General features: G+C 33.8%; 5 protein-coding genes across 7 annotated transcripts; 3 read left to right on the top strand and 2 right to left on the bottom strand.

Annotated features, from left to right (window-relative positions):
* The first annotated feature begins 65 nt into the window (after positions 1-65).
* Positions 66-1,328, top strand: PSBP-2 (photosystem II subunit P-2). The gene is made up of 4 exons (NM_128632.4): positions 66-420; positions 502-734; positions 821-871; positions 958-1,328. Exons 2-4 carry the CDS (start codon positions 669-671, stop codon positions 1,216-1,218), a joined length of 378 nt encoding a protein of 125 aa, NP_180637.3. The 5' UTR covers positions 66-420; positions 502-668; the 3' UTR covers positions 1,219-1,328.
* AT2G30780 (Tetratricopeptide repeat (TPR)-like superfamily protein) lies at positions 1,295-3,817 on the bottom strand. 2 transcript variants are annotated; one of them, NM_001336302.1, is made up of 3 exons: positions 3,458-3,809; positions 2,115-3,303; positions 1,394-2,028 (listed from the first exon to the last, which is right to left on the bottom strand). In NM_001336302.1, exons 1-2 carry the CDS (start codon positions 3,716-3,718, stop codon positions 2,206-2,208), a joined length of 1,359 nt encoding a protein of 452 aa, NP_001324795.1. In that variant the 5' UTR covers positions 3,719-3,809; the 3' UTR covers positions 1,394-2,028; positions 2,115-2,205. The 2 variants fall into 2 exon arrangements, with proteins under 2 accessions (NP_180636.1, NP_001324795.1); NM_128631.4 differs by having other exon boundaries at positions 1,295-3,303; positions 3,458-3,817.
* A 4,459-nt stretch (positions 3,818-8,276) lies between these two features.
* CYP71A13 (cytochrome P450 family 71 polypeptide) lies at positions 8,277-10,356 on the top strand (the record flags this gene model as incomplete). The annotated part of the gene is made up of 4 exons (NM_128630.3): positions 8,277-8,663; positions 8,863-9,354; positions 9,449-9,733; positions 10,027-10,356. 4 exons carry the CDS (start codon positions 8,277-8,279, stop codon positions 10,354-10,356), a joined length of 1,494 nt encoding a protein of 497 aa, NP_180635.3.
* Positions 9,785-12,682, bottom strand: AT2G30766 (uncharacterized protein). Of its 2 annotated transcripts, NM_001336301.1 has the most exons (3): positions 12,038-12,356; positions 11,296-11,439; positions 9,806-10,392 (listed from the first exon to the last, which is right to left on the bottom strand). In NM_001336301.1, the coding sequence occupies exon 1, from the start codon at positions 12,195-12,197 to the stop codon at positions 12,054-12,056; it is 144 nt and encodes a 47-aa protein (NP_001318324.1). In that variant the 5' UTR covers positions 12,198-12,356; the 3' UTR covers positions 9,806-10,392; positions 11,296-11,439; positions 12,038-12,053. The 2 variants fall into 2 exon arrangements, with proteins under 2 accessions (NP_001318323.1, NP_001318324.1); NM_001336300.1 differs by having other exon boundaries at positions 9,785-10,392; positions 11,296-12,682.
* AT2G30760 (uncharacterized protein) lies at positions 12,044-14,495 on the top strand (the record flags this gene model as incomplete). The annotated part of the gene is made up of 3 exons (NM_128629.1): positions 12,044-12,121; positions 13,216-13,320; positions 14,400-14,495. 3 exons carry the CDS (start codon positions 12,044-12,046, stop codon positions 14,493-14,495), a joined length of 279 nt encoding a protein of 92 aa, NP_180634.1.
* Positions 14,496-14,991: the final 496 nt, after the last annotated feature.

Raw genomic sequence — 14,991 nt, 5'->3', positions numbered from 1 at the left:
GCCACGTGGCAAGATGGAGCACTTATACAACCTTATCCCGACATCCAAACAGAAGATTAGATGCCCAAAAATCCAAAAATTAGCCAATAAACAACTCTTTTCTTAAACTCCATATTTACAAACAGTTTCATCACTTTGGTCTTCAGGTTGCAACAAGAAAGAGAAAAAAAGAGAATGGCGTACAGCCCGAGCTTCTTACACCAGAGTGCACTTGCCTCCTCTGCCGGACGATCATCATCTTCATCTTCATCGTCGTTTCGTCATGTGTCCCTCTCGAGACCCGTCCATTTAGTATGTAGAGCTCAACAGTCTCAGGAAAACAATAACTCTGCTGTTTTCCGCCGTCTTGCCCTTACCTTACTCGTTGGTGCTGCAGCCATCGGATCCAAAGTCTCTCCTGCGCCGCCTATGGTGAAGCCGGTATGATCCCACTTTCTCTATATACATTTTGAGCATATATCAATGAGAATCATGAAGCAAATCTTGATTGTTGTTTTGCAGCTAATGTGTTTGGTAAGCCAAAGAAGAACACAGATTTCCTGCCATACACAGGAGAAGGATTCAAAATCCAGATCCCATCAAAGTGGAACCCAAGTAAAGAAATTGAGTATCCAGGACAAGTACTAAGATTCGAGGACAACTTTGACGCCACCAGCAATGTCTCTGTCATGATCACTCCTACAGACAAGAAATCCATCACTGATTACGGTTCTCCTGAACAGTTCCTCTCTCAGGTTTCACTCTGTTTTTAAAGCAAAAACGGTTCAATCAGACGATAATCACCACAACACAGCTGATGATAGGTTTCTGGTTTCTGCAGGTGAATTATCTCCTCGGGAAGCAAGCTTACGTCGGCGAAACAGCCTCTGAGGTAATTTCCTTTTCTAGTTGGTGAAGGAGTTTTTGGGTTCAAACAAGAACCAATACCTTAAAGAGTGTGACTGATCATTTTTGCAGGGAGGGTTTGATGCAAATGCAGTAGCAACTGCAAACATTTTGGAAACATCTACACAAGAAATCGGAGGGAAAGAATACTATTACTTGTCGGTTCTGACAAGAACAGCTGATGGAGATGAAGGTGGGAAGCACCAACTGATAACAGCCACTGTGAATGGTGGAAAGCTTTACATTTGCAAAGCTCAAGCAGGAGACAAGAGGTGGTTCAAAGGAGCTAGGAAGTTCGTTGAGAATGCTGCTACGTCCTTCAGTGTTGCTTGATATGAATCATAAACATTAATGGAACGCTCTGTTATCTGTTGTCTTCTTCCTCATTGTCCATTGTATAAATAATGGATCAAGAAAAGAAAACAATCATTTGATATCTATAACTATTGTTTATCTTTCTCTGATCGTTAAAGTACTGCAAAGAATTGAAATGACAAGGAAACAAAAATCTTGATAAAATTAAAAGATCCATGGCTTATTCGTGAGAACTTGTAAATTTAGTAACTGAGATCCCAGTGACGTCTCACTATACTGAAACATCATGTGTAGCTGAGCTATCTGTTTTCCTCAAATTTACAAACAGGGCTCAAGCCTAAACAACAGAGCAGTATGTGGATGTAAGACTGTGATAGCCTAACAACAACAAAAATTAAGTTACGACAATCTGGAAATTTAACCCAGGGGTGGCAGAAAGAGAAACCCGCTGCAACATCGGTCAGGTTTCTCTTCAAGGAAATAACTTCACTTGGCAGAGCCATCAAATAGGAAGAAAATCATAGCTCTTCTAATCGTATCGGCAAACACAGGTAAGACGTCCAGATAGAGCAGGCACTGTTCTTCATGGATCACAGAGAATTTGTTTTACCGAGGTTTCTCATCTGCCAACAGGATCAAAATCTGCCATGGAAATTTCAAACCCTGCCTGTAACATGTACAACTATGGCAGACTAGTGATGGTTGAGTCACTCATGACGGAAAAGAACTGTGGACTAGTCTTATCCCAAAACCCCTAATGACGGATTATGGAAGCATATCCAGCATCTTTTATTCAGCCTCATGGGGGACAGTTCTACAACCTGATTGCTAAAAAGGGAGACCAAAGCTAAGCACAACTCCCTGGTAAGTCACTATAAACAGGAGACTTGTGAAAACGCAGAAACAGCACTAACCATTTGATACTCAGTTTGGCCAGAGTTCACACTTGATAAAGACACTGAACAAATCGAAACAACAGAATTCTTTGTGCAAACTGAAGTGCATCTAAAGCCCACGTTTCAGCATCTTTCCCTTCACTTTCTCAGCATCTGACTCCATTCCATGGTTTTTATAAGCTTTAATCATAATGGCGAACGTTTTAGTTACAAGCCCATAATTGGTCTCTGCCATCTCATTTACAACACCTTCCATTTCTTCAAAGCGTTTTTGGGATCCATACATCATGATCTTACAGTGGTAGAGAGATCTGCATAGTTTCCACCCAGCAGACTCAGCACGCTTGACGAAATTAGCAAGATTGTCAACTTCATTACACCTGAAGTAAGCTGCAATGATTGCTCGCATGATACTTGACTTATTAACACATGTCTTCTGCTCAAATGCCTCGTTGATTTTACTCTCCATTGCTTCCACAAAGTCTTCTTGAGCATATAGTCGAATCAAAAGCACATTCAACCAAGGAAGATATTCCTCCCCAGAGAGAAGACTCAATAAATTTTCAATCTTTTGGACTCTATCCTCAACAGCTTTCTTACAATATGCACAGATCATAGCTCTGACCAAAGGACCACTGTTTACACCAACCTGATCTTTAATCACTTCATACATTTCTTCCATCCTATTCAAATTCCCAGAATTTGCATACCCACGAAGCATTAGCTGATAAGTATCTGTGTCAGGCTCAACTGGACCCCTCTTCATTTCTTGAAAAGTAGCTTCCATTTTATCCCAATTCCAGGCAGTCATGTAACCCGCAATTAGAAAGTTGTAAGTGACAGAATTAGGAGGAAGCTTCACTTTTTGTAACTCTTCAAAAGCTGCTTCCATATTCTTTACCATCAAAAGTCGACCATAAACAGATACTAGAATATTATATGTCACAACGGTCGGCGCACAATGCGTTTGCCTCCTGAAATCTTTAAAAAGCGACTGACATTCCTCAGCAAGCCCGTTCCACATGTAAACACTCATCAAAGAATTATAAACTGAAGCAGTCTGCATTCGTTTCTTAGCCGCCTCATCGAAAAGATAGACTGCAAGGTTAATATCCCTAGCTCTACCCGCAATTTTGATTCCTTTAGCATACTCCTCCGATGTCAAGGGGATACAATAATCCTTTTGTCCTCTCCTCCACTCTAAAACCTAAACATTAACATAACATCAAAAACCTACGAAACAAACTCAACTAATCTACAGTGATGCTAATAAAGATTCAAACTTTATAGACTACAAAAGATCAGGGCAGTGGCAAGAGTCAAACTTTATAGAATTCAAAAGATAGAAGAAGAAAGGAAACCTGAAGAGCTAAGTAATGACGAGGAAAGAGTTGATCCATAAGCTCTAAGATCCCAGCACCATCACGATAAGTTCTAAACAACCATTGCCCTTTCTGATCCAAAACATTTTGGAACTTCTCCTTACTGTTACCAATCGTTAAAAGCTCGTCTTTTAAAATCGAAACTCTTTGGACCAAATCAGTGTGATGAGCTGGTAAGCTAGTTACTCGGGTGAGTTTGCCGATAAATTGACTGCCGAGTTTCACAAAATTTGATGCCATGAATTACGAATTTCCTTGGAGCTGAAGCTCCGGGGATTACTACTAATAGACAGAATCGGATCTGAGGATCTGCAAATTGTGCAGAGACCCCAAAATTAGGGTTTATGGTAAGTACTTAGGAGGAGAAGAAGAAGAAGAGTGATAATGGGCCTGAGGCCTTAAACTTCGGTTAAGTAGACCGGTGCATCAAACCGTATGCTAATTGTACTTGGTTTACGGTTTACCCATTCACAATTTTAAAATTAAATTGCATTTTTCCTATGTATTTTAGACTTTAGAGAACCTATATTTTATTGGTAAATATGGTTTTTGATATAAAATAATTTAATCATATTAAATGTAAGACTCGGTAAATTTACGATTTTATAAATTTTTACAAGTTTTAGCTAATTGGATTACTGATTATATAGTTTTTTTTACTGATTACATTTATGCAACTCTAAAATGCCTTAGTTTTTGAACCTCACTTTCTACTTTCTCTCTTATTGGGAGGCTCTCCAGTAACCATGTTTTATGTTTATATATTCGTTGGGTTCACGGTCACAACCCTAATATTGTGCTTAGCAAAATTTGAATTTGTCTCTTTCCAGTGTTTCCATATTCAACGTTGTTGAATATTATTAAGATTTTATGTTCTTGCGCACACCAAAATGTGTCTACGTCAACGTGGGCTCGCGAGGTCTCTGAGTTGAAAAAAAAAGAGATTTTCTTCTCATATTTTTTAGAGAGAAAAAACAACAATAGACCATGTGTTGTGACACACCTCCACCACCTGCTTAATTTGGCACTAAATGGATTTAATTTACTACTCGTCACTTCAAACCGGTGCCGACTAAAAAGCTAACATTTATTTTTGTCCGAAAACAGCAAAAAAATGCTACCAACAATTTCAACGGATGCTAAACTTTTGGCGCTTATACACCATTATGCATTATAATATATATATATATATAAATATTCCAAAACATCTTGTTTCTATTCAAAAATTTGTAAAAACTCGATAAATACTTTGACGTGGTTACCCCAAAAAGAAAAAAAAAATACTTTGACTCAAAACAAAGATAATTCTTTTATATTACAAAGGACATTTACATATAAAACTGGATTAAGGGCGTACAAAATAGCAACCAACGGTAATCTTAACATTATAGTAAGAAATAGTCTCGCAGATTAAAACCTATATATATCACCTCCGATCCCATGATGGAAAAGTGTTTCTGTTTTAGAATATGCATATGTAAAATAAAATAGTGAAATTAAAATTACTTTTTTCAACACTTAACAGATGTAGGCATTTCAAATTTTGAATTTTACTGCTAGCAGAAAATATCCAAAACTTCCAGTACTATTTTTGAAATAACTACATATATACAAAAGATTCTTACGTTATAGGAAGATATAAAACTAAACTCAATTACTCAAACATGTTAGTAATAATAAGATTCATATATCTGACTTTTTGATATTTAAAATTTTCATTGTAATTGGTAACATATAATTTTTTCCTTTATTTTTATAATCAGAGGGTGATACAAATTTTATCGCTCTACTAATCCTCCCAAGGTTAGTGTAACAGTCGAATACTTCATTCACCAAATTTCTTAGTAAATCTTAAAACAACTCTACTGTTAAAACAGAAAATTTTCCAAATTGAATAAGTAAACGAATAATCAAAATTTTCATTTACAATTTAAATTAAGATTTTTTTTTTTTGTAGAATATATGAAAATACATGAGCTAGCTATTTGTAGTTGTGAGGAATTTGAGATTTTTGAAGTTTGGCTGACTCATTCAACAACTAAGTAACATTATATCGGGTCGCATTCAACAGCTAAGTAAGACCGGCCGGGTAACTTACTTAACTTCAGTAGTCGACACTTTGATTATTTTAACTAAAGTAACTTCGTTGTTGAATGGGTAAGTCAAACTTCCAAATAAAAGTCATCGTATGTTTGGAAAAGTAAAAGTCATCATATATTCTAAAAACATAATATATTAAAATCATATTATTATACGGATACACGTTTTAGGTCTTTTACAAAAGAAAACCATCTACATGGCAAATAATATAATTCAAAGATGAATTTGGATCAAACACATTTTGAATCAAAAGTGTTAATTTGGTTTGTTAATAGACAAATAAGTCATATAACCAGCATGTAGGACAGGGGTTCTCCTAGTATTTTACGTTAAAGGGATATTATGTGTTTATAAATGACACATATATATAGTAGTTGTCACATTTTTTTTTCTTTGTGAATTAATAACCACGTGATGAATTCTATTCATGAGAATTTCTCAGCTACAAATGAATGACTTAAAAATGTGGCTGCAACAATTTAAGAAGATAGATTCATTGCATAAGGAGCTATGTGAGAAAAATCATTAATAGGGAATCAGTGAGGACAAGATAATTGGTTGCACGCACTTTTACATAGAAAAGTCCTGGAAGAAAAATCAAATGTTTGACAGAAATAAAAGATTATTTGGGGAAATGTTTTATGAATTGTGTTGGATCAGGTCCGTCATGCCTTATTAATTTTTTCGGTGGAACCAAAAAATCATACGATGCCTTCCTGTTCTACACGAGGACTGGACAACACATGTCAATACACATCTAAACTATAAAAGAAAATTTTGACAAAATATATATAATATACTGTATATGAAAGGCAAAACATAGTTATCTATATAATATTTTTTCAACCCAGTAGGTCAAAATGTATTTAGATCAATTTGATATTCGTTTATTTAATAATTTTTATCTATTAAATTTTTTGATAGGTCTATTCAAACAAAATTTGATTTTAAATCCGTTTTCAAAAACTTTTACACCGAATATTTTTATATTTAAAATATAAATATTTCTAAAATTTGGTTAAAATTTAAAACTATGAATATACTTGTTTGATTTTTAAATATTTTAAATCATATTGTAATTTTAAATATTTTAAAAACAGACATATATTACTCCGATTAACAAAAAATATGTGGGTTTAATATCATATATATAAAGTAAAAAATTTAGACAATTATTCAAAATCATATCATAATTAATATTAACATTAATAAAAGAAATAAGTTTTTTAACGGGACAAATTTGACAGAATATTACTTAATAACAATTGTAAATTATAAAATATAAATAGTTTAGAAAAAAATACAATTTGCAAACTTTTATATATACTAACTTAAAAAAAAAATCGTTTCACGGTGTATCGCGGGATAAAATCTAGTTTATCCAGTAAAATATTGTTAGAATTGCAAAAAAAAAGTTTTTTCCAAATTATTTGCTTCTATTATCTTTATGAAATAATATAAAAAATAGTGAAACATTTAAGAATCTGAAATTAGCTTTAATTACAAAAACTAACCCTTGTTTTCAAAAATTTGAAAAAATACTTTTAGTAAGTAATAAGACAATACACATTTGATAAAATTTGAGAAATGCAATTACTAAATAGACAATTTTTCTGAAACGTTATATATTTTAGAATAAAACAAGCTTATTTTAACGGTAATATATGTTAAGATGTACACAAGTCATGGATATACATCGATTTTACTTTGAATCCTTCTAAGTTCATCATCACTAGTCTTACGAATAAACTTCTATACATCACTAGATATACATACGACATGGATATATATATCAATATTACGTATGCACTCAAAACTTCTATATACCCTTAATACGTCACGGCAATGTATGTAATTCTTTCGAGGTTTGAAAAAAAAAAAAAAACTTTATTTTATTCTTTCTCACTTCAAACGTTTGATGAATCACGTCGTTCTTTTTATATATATATAAGAAAACGTCGATCTTAAGACTTATGTACGAATTATATAACAAACTTTTGCAGGATTTACTGAGTTAAAGTAGTTTACACTATATTTACAAAGATTGTTGTGACTTCTCTGATATCAAATTAAATTAAAGTTATAAGTAACTTTTTATGAAAGAGAATAAAAGCTTACAACAAGAAAGTAGCTAGCAAAACTAATTAAATTTGGCTAATAATAGTTTATTATTCATATCAATAGTTATTTTTCAACTCTTCTTTAACTTGTATAACTATTGATATTTATTAGTATAATTATTATTCAATATTTGAATTCTAGTTCTTAAAAAGAAAGATTACGTTTAATTCCAAAAAATAAATTTAGGATATTACTTTTCTTAGTACACAAAATAGAATCAAAAATATAACTACTATCATAGGTCGGCTAAAATGATGTTCGTGGTCATAGTTAATGGAAGTGTTTTTTTTTGGATATACTATACTGTGTATTTTTATGAAGAAAAATCAATATATAATAACGACTTAAAAGAAAAAAAAACAAGATATATTTCCAAAACTAACCATATAGGATCGGATTATTACTTTTCAAAGTACACAAACAACGAATAAAATTGACGTCCTGCACTATTGACAGAAAACGATGGGTTCCAAAACTGTCGCTAATAAACTCTTCCAATTAACCCTATAAATAGCATGCAGAATATGAGTTAAAAATCACCAATCAAACACTTTCTTACATGAGCAATATTCAAGAAATGGAAATGATATTGAGTATCTCTTTGTGCTTAACGACCCTCATAACCCTTCTCTTGCTGAGGCGATTCCTCAAACGAACCGCCACTAAAGTGAACCTACCACCATCTCCATGGAGGCTTCCGGTGATCGGAAACCTCCACCAGCTGAGCCTCCATCCTCACCGTTCCCTCCGGTCCCTCAGTCTCAGGTACGGACCACTCATGCTCCTTCATTTTGGCCGTGTCCCTATACTCGTAGTCTCCTCCGGTGAAGCAGCTCAAGAGGTATTGAAAACACATGATCATAAATTTGCGAACCGCCCGAGATCAAAAGCCGTTCATGGGCTTATGAATGGTGGACGTGATGTTGTGTTTGCTCCCTATGGAGAATACTGGAGACAGATGAAGGTATTTCACTAGCCTTTTCAAATTTCTCTTTTATCTTTTATTTTTAAGACTATTTTTTCCTATTTAACTTATTATTTTGTTTTCGTCGATCGAAAACTTGCACCCACACATGCACTAAGAAATTCTAATATGTTTTCATATTTAACTTATTATATTCTTTAATCAACTAATAACGTTTTTTCTCTGGTTTTGGATGAAGAGTGTATGCATTCTCAATCTGCTCACCAACAAAATGGTTGAATCCTTTGAGAAGGTAAGAGAAGACGAGGTAAATGCAATGATCGAGAAGCTGGAGAAAGCAAGTTCTTCTTCTTCATCAGAAAATCTGAGCGAACTCTTTATAACTCTACCAAGCGATGTTACGAGTAGAGTTGCGTTGGGAAGAAAACATAGCGAGGACGAGACCGCAAGGGATCTCAAGAAGCGAGTGAGGCAGATCATGGAGCTTTTAGGCGAGTTCCCGATCGGGGAATATGTCCCCATATTGGCATGGATAGATGGGATCCGTGGTTTCAATAATAAAATTAAGGAAGTGAGTCGAGGGTTTAGCGATCTTATGGACAAAGTGGTGCAAGAACATTTAGAGGCGAGTAACGATAAAGCGGATTTCGTGGATATATTGTTATCAATCGAAAAAGATAAGAACAGTGGATTCCAAGTTCAAAGAAACGACATAAAATTTATGATCTTGGTAAGATCATTATAAGCCAATTCATTTATAATATATGGTCACATATGAAATATTTCTATGAGTAATGACATGTAACTTTTCTACTTCATATCAGGATATGTTTATCGGAGGAACGTCAACAACTTCGACTCTACTAGAATGGACGATGACGGAACTGATCAGAAGTCCAAAGAGTATGAAGAAACTCCAAGACGAGATTCGGTCAACTATTAGGCCACATGGTTCATACATAAAAGAAAAAGAAGTGGAAAATATGAAATACTTAAAAGCCGTGATTAAAGAGGTGCTTCGGTTGCATCCTTCTCTTCCAATGATACTTCCCAGACTCTTAAGTGAAGATGTCAAAGTAAAGGGATATAACATAGCCGCAGGGACAGAGGTAAACTTATTCTTATCAAATTAAATTCTTATATGCAAAGAAACACCATAAATAATTTCAAAATTATTTTTATCACGGTTAATTATCATTTGCAAGAATTTACCCTAGCAGTTCACACATAACTTTACATATATACCTCTTAATTAGTCATGGTTATACAGTAAAAAAATATGTTTGCCAAATTTGGTTACTTAAAAAAGGGTATTAGCTATAAATCTTAAAAATTATTTACCATCCTGTTGATACATACATAGCTAATGATTTCGGTTAAATTGTATTGGAACCATGTCTAGGTGATAATCAATGCTTGGGCGATCCAACGAGACACTGCGATATGGGGACCGGATGCTGAAGAATTCAAACCGGAGAGACACTTAGATTCAGGTTTAGATTATCACGGAAAAAATCTGAACTACATCCCATTCGGATCAGGGAGAAGGATATGCCCCGGGATAAATCTTGCTTTGGGTCTGGCAGAGGTGACAGTGGCCAACCTTGTAGGCCGATTTGACTGGAGGGTAGAGGCTGGACCAAATGGGGATCAACCTGATCTAACTGAAGCCATTGGTATCGATGTTTGCCGCAAATTCCCTCTCATTGCATTTCCATCTTCGGTTGTGTAACATGTTTTCTCTTTCACCTTGTTATGCTATGCAACACTAATAAGACGAGTTGTAAGAAATAAACAATCCTTTATTTCGGTAATAAGTATATCCAAATTAATAAATAAATTCAGTTAAGAATATCTTTTTATTTAATGAAATATTTCTTATATATCATTGTTTGTTATATATCTGAATTCAAAACTAAAATTAATTTAATTTGTGGAAAATATCTTTGGTTGTTTTATTTTAAAATTGTTTTCGACGATGAGGATTTTGAATTATATATAATTTATTTACAAAGCGAAATTCATTTTATCAAATCAGTAATTTTTGTTATTATTAATTTCTATCCGAGTACGAAAAAAAACTATGCACATATTTAAAAGGTTTTAAATAATTTGTTAAATATATTGACATTGTACTCGTTCACTGATAACAAATTCTTCTATTGAATGCGCATGAGTAAAAAAGCATTGCATCCGGACCCAATATACATAGGTCTTACAAACTCAATAGACTTTATCATATTTCTATTCCTGACAAAAGACCTTAAAATATTTAGGCGAAAGAAAAAACTTAAAAGCACCCAACGCTTTCTACGATCATTAGATTATCAAAACAGGACTGTGACGTCCTTCCTATCGCTTCCGTACTTTGTGCTTGATGGGCACAATTGAATAAGGACTAGAATCTTATGAAACTTCTAAATAATCTCATACCCAAGGGACGTTTCGTTGTATTATTTGTGCTTCAAGATTGTGTAGTAGTAGCCTATTAGGTAGCTATGTTTTCAACTCGCTAGGCATTAGGTTCAGATAGAAAATGAAAAAGCGCTTTTGATAATTACGAATAATATTGTCCATTACTATAACGACTTGAAAGTTAATAGTATTTTCTAATGTATATGTACTCATAATATATACATACATACATACTATCATACATATATGTACTTACAAATTGGGATAAATAGAGAGGTGTTGAATGCTTCTGATCATCTGGTGGTTGGTCATGTACTTCGCCAAGAGATCCACTGATCGATGTGAAACAAAATCGCCTCTTCGATCAATGATCGTATCGTCCGTCATTGTTGGCTAACAGCTGTTCAAGAAATTAACAATGTTCTACACTTTTAGATTAACATCAATTGTACTTATAATGTCTCAAATTCTAAGTAGACAAGTCCAAGTAGTTTTAAGAACTCACTTCTCAATATACCTCACATTTTAGCTAGTCATATATTTTAATTTTCTAGATTTGCAGTAAGTGGTCCTAAGCGGTAGAGACCACAAAAGGCTGAGCAAAGGAAGATGAGAACAAACAATGTGTCTGTACAAAATTTAAAATTTCCAGCTAATATAATTCGAAAAAGGAAAACAAAAAAGCCAAAAGAAAGATAAATGGATATGAGAATTATATAGTGTTGATCATACTATAACCACAAATCTTGGGTACATAATGTAATATTATTTCATTAATATAGTCACACGATACATTATATTGTTACTTAAAGCTAGCTAGTCTCTCAACACTCGAAAGTCAAAAATGTTGTTTATCTAGTAATAAAAGCCTGTTTGCGACATGGATAAATACAGGCACGATCTACAACTTCAGCTACATGTGTGTGTGTGGTTCTATGTCAAGAAGCACAATTACTACTTAATTAAATGACTGTTATTTTAAGTTTATAGTAGCATACGATAATATGCAAATGATCAAGCCGCCGGTGCAACGTCACAGTCATCGTCGTCATCGTCTCCTCCGTTCTCTTGGCCACCAATTTGTAAGTAAGCAATTGGCCAAGTCTGAGTTGATTCGTATAGCCTGCCTTCTGCGTTGTTGTGACTCACCACTGCCATTTTTAACTAGGGTTTTGTGTGTTTCTGATTTAGTAGAAGATTTTTGGTGTTGGTTGCAGTTATAGAGCTCATGTACTGCCTCTGAATTTATAGCATTTTCAGGTATACCTAGATTCTCAAGAATAATCAACAGCACACGCTTTTTTGTAAGGTTAATATTAAAAGTTGTAGAAAATAATTATTTATATAGTGAGAAAAGAAAATAAATATTTATTCTCACGTGAAGTTCTCAGTGATGTTGAATCTAAGTTTAGGAATCGTTATATGAAAAAGTATGAATAAATCAGGAACTTAAAAGAAAAAATCTGATAGCTATTGTATAGACTATATATATACTCTATTTACAGTCTCGAGCTATGAAATGAAAATGTATAAAGTTTACGGTTTAGAAATTTATCATCAGATCTGCAGTAATATATTTTCTTTTAAGAAAAAATAAATCTATAAGGTCAAAACCATTGTGTCATGGAGTTGAACGAAAATTGACTCAATACTCTTAAAATTATATTACTTTTTCTTACATTTTACACTTGACTTAATTTTTCTTGATATGACGTCAATGTGCGTCTATATGTATGTATAAACACACATGCATGTTTTCCTCTCAAATCCAAAAAAAAAGAAGAAGATACATAGTTTTATGCATAATCAAAGGTACCACATTGAATTGATAATCAACATGCTTAATTAGAGCATCTTTAATGGGGGGTTTTAAACAAGTTTCTTAACAAAGAATAAACAAATTATATGATTTAAATATTCATAAGTCTCTTAACTTTGATGAAACCTAGGCAAATTATCTCTTAGTTAAGAGATAATTGGTTTTGGTTTCACTAAATTTAAGAGATCCATAATAAAAAATATTATTTATCTATATTTATACTTTAATTTTGATTAAAAGACTTAGGTTTAAAAACTACCATTGAGGATGCTCTTAGATACATAAAACGACAAGTGAAATACCAAAAAGAAAAAAAAAATATTCCTTTTGTTTCTCTCTATGACTCTATCTACAAAGTCTTTTGGTTTTTTTGCCCTTTGTGAAAAGCAAAGAGAATGCAAGTGTGACATGGCAACGGTTATGACCACAAATTTGTACAACGTGGCACGTCATAGCCCGCACGTGAGCCAACCTCATGGAAGTTAGTCGCAACTCACGTTTCACACGTGGTGGGAACAGTTCATGCACACTCTTACGTTACCTTGCCATGCGCCTTCTTGCTCTCTATCTCTATATACGACATCTACATAGATTTGTTCCATTACCATACGTGAGTGTGAATAATAATGACCTCATTTTATACTCTACAACAAGCTTTTGGAGGAATACTTTTAGAGCATAAAACCCTAAAGCTTCTGTCATAGTCTTTCTACTATGTTGGCGACTATAATTCGAATAATATCTTATGGAGCATTGAGTCAATGCTTATTTAAATATACATGTGGATCACCTTATGATAATCACGTTTAAGGCAAACCAAGTAAAAAAGTTTACTTTAGTTTATGGTTCGACTCCGGTTCAATAACTCTTTAATTTTAGACTCGGTTTTGATTCAATTGGACTAGAAGCTTGTTGGTGGAAGTGAACTTATGAATTCTGACTTGGTTGGGACAAAATTAGAAGAAGAGAGGATTAATTTAATAAACTTTTTTTTTACGTAGCTTTCTAGGAAAATGTCTCATTTTGTTTCATTACACTAATTAAGTATTGCCTAAATGTAGAAACATAAGTGATTTTTGCATAAAATATTTCTTTTCCATCATTTTTTTCGTCGCCCCACCATCTTTGTTTGGTTAAAAAATTTGTGAGCCCTCTCGTAGACTTTTGTACTCATGGCCATTTGCAAGAATAGTATAAACAAGGTTGGTGATAGCTTGTATTGACGTCACAATTGGTGTATATTCATGTCGTAAACTAGACTTCTGCGATTGTGCAAACTAAAATTTCATGTTAATTTTCAACTAAACTGTTGACTGTGTAAAGTCAAAAATTTATTTTAAAATAGTAGAATCAAATCGATGTTAGAGAATGTGTTGGTGAACCTCCTTGGTAGCGTTCTCTATCACGAGAAACCTTGCCGTCTTGGAGCCTGTTCTCGGCAAAATATTCGACAGAGCGCCGATCCATCTCCTCTTCCTCTTCCTAGTCTCAGTTCCTTCAAAAGTGGGCATACTCTTAAGTGGGCTTTTTGTTGGGTCTAGCCTATTATCTTTGTATGTGGATCTTGGTCCAGTCTTATTGAATCCTTGATTGAATCTGCAAAAGAAGAAGAAGAATCCATGAGAAGAAGATCATAGCAAAGTGAAACGAAGAAGAAGAAGTCGTGAAGAGGCCAGCTACAAAGGAGGAGAAGAACAAGTCAATAAAGATGTTGGGCTTGTTGTTTGTAATAAGTACTTGGGCTAATTGTTATGTTAGGCCCAAATGAGTAAAGTGTTGTTTAAGTTAGTCAAGTCTAGGTAAGAGTAGTTGCAAGTGTTGTTAGAGTTCCAACACAAGTAGGAGGCTTGTGTAAGAGTGCCTAGAACATAGGAGTATAGTCTAAGTAAGAGTATGATTAGGTCTAAGTGCAAGTGGGCAATAGTGTCAAGTAGTATATGTATGTGTGTCTTTGTGTTGTGTAAGGTATCCAAGTTTATTAACAATGTAGACATTAAAGTGTTTAAACGTGTTCTTGTACTTTCTGTTTTAACAAGAACAAAAACAGAGGTTGTGAGCAAAACAGAGAGTCTATGGTGAGAATTACAACAAGAGCACTATTCCTGCATTACCCTTCTTTTTGAGAATTTTCCT

Source organism: Arabidopsis thaliana, chromosome 2 (assembly GCF_000001735.4).
Source record: "Arabidopsis thaliana chromosome 2, partial sequence".
Classification (NCBI taxonomy): Eukaryota; Viridiplantae; Streptophyta; class Magnoliopsida; order Brassicales; family Brassicaceae; genus Arabidopsis; species Arabidopsis thaliana.
This window is presented reverse-complemented; position numbering and strand designations above follow the sequence as displayed.

What these genes read in the sequence shown, in the direction of transcription:
- PSBP-2 (NM_128632.4), top strand. Translation starts at nt 669, where the DNA reads ATGATCACTCCTACAGACAAGAAATCCATCACTGATTACGGTTCTCCT. An exon ending in CTGAACAGTTCCTCTCTCAG is followed by an intron (nt 735 to 820) that starts GTTTCACTCTGT and finishes TGGTTTCTGCAG; the next exon opens with GTGAATTATCTCCTCGGGAA. An exon ending in TCGGCGAAACAGCCTCTGAG is followed by an intron (nt 872 to 957) that starts GTAATTTCCTTT and finishes TCATTTTTGCAG; the next exon opens with GGAGGGTTTGATGCAAATGC.
- AT2G30780 (NM_128631.4), bottom strand. Translation starts at nt 3,718, where the DNA reads ATGGCATCAAATTTTGTGAAACTCGGCAGTCAATTTATCGGCAAACTC. An exon ending in GTCATTACTTAGCTCTTCAG is followed by an intron (nt 3,304 to 3,457) that starts GTTTCCTTTCTT and finishes GTTAATGTTTAG; the next exon opens with GTTTTAGAGTGGAGGAGAGG.
- AT2G30766 (NM_001336300.1), bottom strand. Translation starts at nt 12,197, where the DNA reads ATGGCAGTGGTGAGTCACAACAACGCAGAAGGCAGGCTATACGAATCA.